The 7480-nt window shown below is 38.5% G+C and overlaps 1 protein-coding gene across 1 annotated transcript; it reads right to left on the reverse strand.

The window, feature by feature from the left end:
• Positions 1-3423: 3423 nt before the first annotated feature.
• Positions 3424-6079, reverse strand: LOC120629276 (translation initiation factor IF-2). Its single transcript, XM_039898170.1, has 4 exons — positions 5800-6079; positions 5338-5617; positions 4915-5088; positions 3424-3771 (listed from the first exon to the last, which is right to left on the reverse strand). The coding sequence occupies exons 1-4, from the start codon at positions 5874-5876 to the stop codon at positions 3439-3441; spliced, it is 864 nt and encodes a 287-aa protein (XP_039754104.1). The 5' UTR covers positions 5877-6079; the 3' UTR covers positions 3424-3438.
• Between the last annotated feature and the right edge of the window lie 1401 nt (positions 6080-7480).

Genomic DNA, 7480 nt, shown 5'->3' on the forward strand with positions numbered 1-7480 from the left:
CATCAGCAGCATTACCCCATAATAATATGCTGTGAAAGTAACTAAAATACACAAGCCTGACAGTTTCTATCTTACTTATGACATACTATTAAAGTATTCATTTGCTTCTCTAAAATTCATATTACTTGTTACTTTAAAATGACTCTACTACCAGATCGAAATGCTGTCTTCGGCAGAGAAGACCACTGGCAAGAAACTCTAACGTTGCTCTTTTATTCAATCAGTAAAACAAGACTTAGAAACACAATAAAAACACTATCATATGTAATACCACTAGGCCCTTTGATACAAGACTTATAGGTGAAACATAACTACTTCTTATCACTTATAACACCAGGACTTTTTTTTTTATCTTTATTTTTTTTTTTGGGACTTTTATCATCAGGACAAGGACAGGATTTAGGAACAAGCTTTTTGTATAGAGCAACATATGCTACAATCTACATATGCTGTCTGTATAAAAGAATGCTAGAGCTCCAATGTGATAACTTAATTTTTATTTTATTTTATTTATTAGGTTTACTTACAAACACTTACACTAATACAACCGTTTTTAAAATTTAACTATTCTATTTAAGTGTAATGTTTTCTTAAAAGTAAACACAGCATATGAAAATATACAATAACACCATAACATGAAAACAAAAGGTATCGTGAATGAGAATATAATAACAACATATCTCACACACTAAAGAATAAATCAAGGTACAGTAAATAAGGGTCAATTGGTCCATGATAAAAATATCTTATCTCTGAACTTATACAACGAGTCAGAGTAAATATCAACTTCAGTGCTAATGTGGTTTAGGGTCTTACATAATCTTGGAACAGGGGAATTGGCACCAAGAACAGTTCTACGCAACGGGGGACAGAGTGGAGTTATAGGTTTACGGGGATAATTAACAGGTACCCTAAATCTAAAACTGGATAGTAATTGAGGACAGTCAATTTTAGCGTTTAGAATCTTATAAACAAACTGCAGGTCTAGAAGTTCCATGCGTTTTTCTAAAGAGTGCATTTTAAAGTATGCTAGCCTTTCCTTGTATGAAAATTTTCTGTCACCATTTCCAATACTTGCAGCCAAATGCCAGAGAAACCTCTTTTGGATACGTTCTATTCTTAATATGTGCGTTGCGTAATGCGGCCGCCATACCACACAACAATATTCTATAACACTTCTTACCAAACTGTTATAAAGAAGCTTCTTGGTTTTAATACTTTTAAAAACTTTTGCATTTCGCATAACAAAACCTAGCATTCTAGAAGATCGCTTTGCAACATTTTCTATATGAGGGATAAATGTTAACTTCTGATCATATATTACCCCTAGATCTCTAACTGTCTCTAGTTTTTCCAATACGTGCTTGTTTATATGGTAGTCGTAGCTAAGAGATTTTCAATTCAATTCAATTCTTGTTTATGGCTTTTGTCTGTGCCAACTGGGCACAAGGTACTTCGCCAGTGTCTTGTAGATGAAGAAGGCACGAAGGAGATTGATCGGTGAAACTAATGAAAAGTTAATTTTGAATTTGTACCAAGAAATAGTTGTTATTAGCTAGTTAGCTCTTTAACCTAAGGCAGCACAGACAACACATGCATATATATCTAACACGGATATTTTTTGTACATTATACTTTAATTTTATTACTTACTATATATTTACATAAAAATCTACAATAAGGACTGAAAACAAACATTAAAAAACATTTAACACTCAAAGGACGGGGGACTTTGGGAGGAAGAACGTCATAGAGGGGATAGGTAAGTTTGGGACAGTTAAAAATAATAGGAGTTATAGTGCCCTCATCCAAGCCACACTCACAGATGGAGTTGTCCCTTATCCGGAGTTTGGCCAGATGTACAGGTGTGCTAGCATGACCAAGACGCAATCGGGAAATTGTGGATGAAGTCCAGCGATTTGTACTCCGAGAGTGACAAAACCAGGGTTGTCTTGGTATGTTTTGTTGGATGGTAGCGTAAAACTTACCCTTAACCAATTTGGAATCACTAAGAGATTTTAATTTTCTTGTAAATTTGACATAAAAACATTTTTTCTTATTTAATGACATTTGGTTATTTTCACACCAAAGAATCAAATTATTGAGATCTTCTTGTAATAGCGCGCAATCATCGTAGGATTCAATCTTTCTGCAAAACTTTAAATCATCAGCGTACATAAATACCGAGGAAAACTTAAAGCAGCTGGAGACATCATTTATGAAAAAATAATCACCCAAAAGGTAAGTATTAGAGATATACTTATGTTATGCAACATCATGTACCACCATTGTACCAACAACGTTTAACAACTCCATCACCAGTATATACGAATCTTGTTTCGCCACCACAATAGTTCATTATGTATATCGTTTTCATTATAAATCATCTATTCCCTCTTTGTATCGTTCTATCAACATAATTTACTTATCTTTTTTTCTTAATTAATTCAAATCCGGCCTAACTTTTCTTTCGCGCCCATCGATCTTGTCAAACTCGCGTCATCGCCATAGATCATATGCTTAAAGGTCATTATTCTATTTTCAAATCACTATGAATATACTATCAATGAGTTTACTATCATAGGTTTATCATATGTGTGATAAAGTGCTGCAATTCCACATTTCCACACACTTTCATAAGTTTATATTTACCTTTAAATAGCTCAGTACCGTGACTTTACTTACTTTGGGGAACTATGTTCCTTAACATATTTTGTTCGTCTATGTGCCCCCTACCCGTATCTCGCGCCGCGATTTTGAAAAAAAATCTATGGCGGCGAGTCGCTATGCCAGCGTCCATACAAAAAGGTTTAAAACCCTTTACCTCAATAACTTACAGCGCCGTACGACGGGAATTCTTACTGAAATAAAATCGAATATACTTACCCTAAAAATACCGTATAGATCGGTTGCTTTCTTGTTGATAGATCTTGGATGAAGCGGTGATAGCCTAGTGATTAGGATTTCGGTTTAACTTTCTGGGGGTCGAGTTGGAATCCCCGCATGCTCTAACTTTTGCAAATTATGTGCATTTTATGCAATTATAATATCATTTGCTTTAATAGTGGTGGAAAATATCTTGAGCTTGAGAGTTCTCTATATTGTTCTCAAAATGTGGAGTTCACAAATTCGCACAGGGCCAGCATGGCGGACTAAGACCTAGACTCTTCTCATCGTGGGAGGACATCCGTGCCCCGATGTGTGCCGGTAATGGGCATCGGCATAATGGCATAATGTTGCCGATGATGATGAGATCTTAGACTACCATAAACATTATTTCGCTAAGTTTTGAAATATTTAATCTCACATAACAGTAATTCTAATCGGTTAGTACGGGTACTATGCCTGACCGCTATTTTGGAAACTGGTGAAAATAAAACAGTCATTTTTAAGTAAAACATGAATATAATATTTACACATGCAGAGAATACTGCAATCCTTAACGGGACTCGCCGCCACTCTGCGCCTCGCCGCGCATCCGCCGCTCCTTCTTGAGCGCGCGGTAGGCGGCCACGGCGTCCAGCCGCGCGCGCTCCCCCGCCGCGCCGCCCGCCCCGCGCCCCGCCGCGCCGCCCGCCCCGCGCCCCGCCGCGCCCCCCGCGCCGCCGCCCGCCGCCCCGCCCAGCAGCGCCGCCAGCAGCAGGCCGCGGCGCGCGGGGCGCGCGGGGCGGCGGGCGCGGCGCGGCGGCGCCAGCGCGGGCGGCGCGTGCGCCACGTCGCCGAACTGCACGCGCTCGTACTGCGCCGCCGCGCGCCGCGACCACGCCGCCTCCTGCGGGAGCCGCTCATCTGTACTGATATTGTGCATTGATGCCAAGTTTGTGGCTGCAGAGAGGTCCGATAATGAACCGATTATAAAAATTCTTTTGACGATGGAAAACTACATTATTGGAGCAAATAGAATTCGCAAACCGAGTCAAAAAAAACGGCCAACGACAACCTTTCATACGAAAGTTATAGCAGAAACTTCGGTGTTTATTTTATAAAGAAAAAACACCCCCTGATCCTAACCCCACTTTATTATGTATAATTTATAAAGTTTTAATAACAACATTAACCACTTTACTATTAACTTAGATTTTACTTGTGGCGGAATCCTAATGAATCTCCTTGCTGAAAGCCAACCGGCAGGCGGAAAACAGGTCCCTACTCGGACAGCGATTCGACACTGACTGGATTTGGCAACAGTATCGATTTTATAAGCAATACGGTGCTTATTGACACTTTATTATTAACATGAATTCCGTAATAGCAAATCGGTAGTATGCGGCCACTAGCAAGGGTTGTAACAGAACACTGAGACTCCTTACGGATAAACTAAACTAACTAAAATATAAAATGTAAATTTTTGATGTTGGAAAAGAGCAACTGCTGAGTTTCTTGCCAGCTTCTTCTTTGTAGAATCTGCCTTCCGAACCGGTGGTAGAGTCACTACACACGGACAGAGTTGACGTTTCAAAAGTGCTTGTATTAGGACTACTTGAAATAAATGAATTTTGAATTTTGAATTTTTTTTTTTGAATTTAAAGGACATACAATTGATTTGTAGAGAAAAGTTCTAGAGCTTGACCATTAGGCTATAAAAATCAGCTATCTTTTTATAAATTTAGACTTCAGGAGTTGTTACAAACAATAAGAGCCTTATAAATAAACTCCAGATTAGGCTGGACAGCACTTTTCAAGTATCAGAGCACTCCATAACTATTCAAAGGTTATGCCACATTTTTGTAAGGCCATAGCAAATGTAATGTCTACATTATTGATAAATGTTAACTACCAAACCACTCGTATGGATGCATAAGTCAACAGAACCTCAAGAATGGCTGTATTTTTCCAGCGAATACGTCTGCCTAGTAATAGTTTGACTGAGTGAGATGATTTGAGTAGGCAAAACTTTGCTGTGGCGGGTGGTCACCTCAGCCGCCTTTTCCTTCTGCGCTTGCTTCTTGAGCGCGAGGCGCTGTGCCCGGCTGGCCGCCCCACCCTCCGCCGCTGGACCTTCCGCCCCCGCCCTGCGCCGCTTGCGCTGACGCCGCTCGCGCTGCGCCGTCATTCGCTCACCTTTCGTGTCGTCGGACTCGACATCGTCCTGCTCAACAATAAAAAGGATTGCTATAAGCAACTTGCTAGTTAAGTGTTTTAAATTACTTATAAGTCCCACTTAAGACTGCATTTCCTCCTGAGAAGAGTCATTTAAATTAAGAGGAAGTTTATATTACTCTTTTCAGAACCACTTTAAATACTCAAAAAGGAGTTAATGAGGTGATTATTCCAGCTCTTGCAGATGCCCAACACACTAACCAACCACTACATGGAAATATAATATAGACATACATACGGGATAGTCCTGTTGCCCGAGGGAATTGTGCAGGGCTCGCACAGCACTGTTGATGCGCAGAGAGAACCCTCGCCCAGATTCTCCCGGTAGCTTCTTAAGCTGGGCCACTGGGTTGAGACCCACACCATCCTGATTTATGCCACCATTAGGGGGTAGTTTTCTATCTTTCTTCTTCTTGATCGTTTTATCTCTATTTTGAAAAGCGAACAGCCTTGTAAGTGACTGAGGGACAGGTTGCTCGTCGGGGTCCTTGGGCGGCGCGTTAATTTTGCCTTTCAAACTAAATAAACAAATATATTTTATTGGTTTAAATAAATCTCCTTGAAACTTAATATCCAAATACACGATAAGCTAGGCTGTTAATTATCAGTTACTGTATGTTTTAAAACACTGAACGAAGATTTTAGATCTTTCGAAAGAATCCGAAATGAACATTAGTAACGGGAAGACTTTAATATTTACCTTTGAAGACGCCTCGCTTGCTGTACTAAAGGATCTTTAACGCCACGATGTTTTTTAGCTGGAATCTTACGACCCATTATTATTTAGATTCTTCCTCAATTTAAAAAAAGTTACATTTACACAAATGAATTCAAATGTAAACACACTGACAAACTATAAAATAACCTCAAAACACAGACAAGTCAAAGCCAAGCTCAGATCAGATTTTATTTTATATTAGGGATCAGATCCTACAGCTGAGCCACAGACCCTTTTCAGAGCGCTCTCAACTAACTTGAAACTTCATCACTTTGACAGATGACTACCCACAGAGTACCAAATAGGAACATAATTAAGAAAAACAAGAGACAATGTATTGTAAGTTTGTATCTTGGTACCTATAATATATAAATATTTACATTATCAAAGGAAGTCTCCTATAGTCTATGGAGGGTAGAGGTAAGAGTCATCTGTGTATATGAAAAAGTGTCGTCAAAATGTATTAAATTAGGATGGCGCCACATTTGCATCAGGGTAACTCTTAAAAGAAGCGCCAAATATAAATACCGTACTATTTACTGTTAACGAAATAAAATCACTCTAAACGCACGTTTGGTTATAATAAATCTGTAAGGTTATATTTACCACAATATTTTGTACAACGTAAGTTGTTGAGATAATTAACTACTTTAGTCGATAATGACATTAAATTTTTTAACTCGGCATACTTCAATTCATCTACGATTGCTACATTCATACCATACCCTGTGCATCCACCAGCGCCATTGTGGAGGATTTTTGAACTGTTATTTAGCGCAACAACTGGACACTTTTTCAACTTTTCTCCCATATAAGATGACTCTCCTTACCTCTACCCTCCATACTATAGTAGTAAAAATGTAATAGGCCCGTTTTGACATTTGTGCAAGACCATAGAATGTAACTTGGAACGAAACTGAAAGAAACAAAAAAATAAAAATCAATTACATACAGTGTTTTAAAAAATACGTAAATTTTTTTGGGACGTTAAATAATATGAAAGAATATATAGCGAGTATTCTTTTTGCGCTTAAATCATAGTAGCATGCAATTTATAATTGTTGCGAAACGTTTCGAAAACAGTTACGTTCTCAGTCTTTTTTTTTTTATACTAGAGCTGTAACCATTTTTTTACTGAATATCGAAATTAAATATTGTGTAGTTATCTTTACTGCAAAGAATGAGCTAGGTTCTCAAAATGGGTTCTAAATAATGAGTCTAAGTTGATGTACCTGACCAAGCGGCACATAACTGAAGCGTCCCCGCGCGCACTGCGCAGTTTTTCGTTCCTCATCTTGTGAAGTTGACTGTGCGCTCGTTTAAGTTTGATATATATTGTTTACTATTATGTTAACTATGGCTCTTCTATTTTGGACATTAATTTAAACATAGTGATTTGACTCGATTTTTGTGTTTGTTGTTATATAGTACTAACTCTGTTTTAACATGTTGAAAAGTGGACGTATAATCAACAGCCAGTCACGCGTATTGTTTGTGAAGTTAAAAGAATACTTTGAACGAACGAACGAACACTTTACAATACATAATAATATCAATCAAGTACTGATACAAACTTGAATTGATTTATCGTGAGTATCGAGTCCCGAGTCTTATGGTTCCATAACTAGTTACGTCGCGATGACAAATGTCAAAACGGGCCTAT

The sequence above is a fragment of the Pararge aegeria genome, chromosome 14, assembly GCF_905163445.1.
Source record: "Pararge aegeria chromosome 14, ilParAegt1.1, whole genome shotgun sequence".
Lineage (NCBI taxonomy): Eukaryota > Metazoa > Arthropoda > Insecta > Lepidoptera > Nymphalidae > Pararge > Pararge aegeria.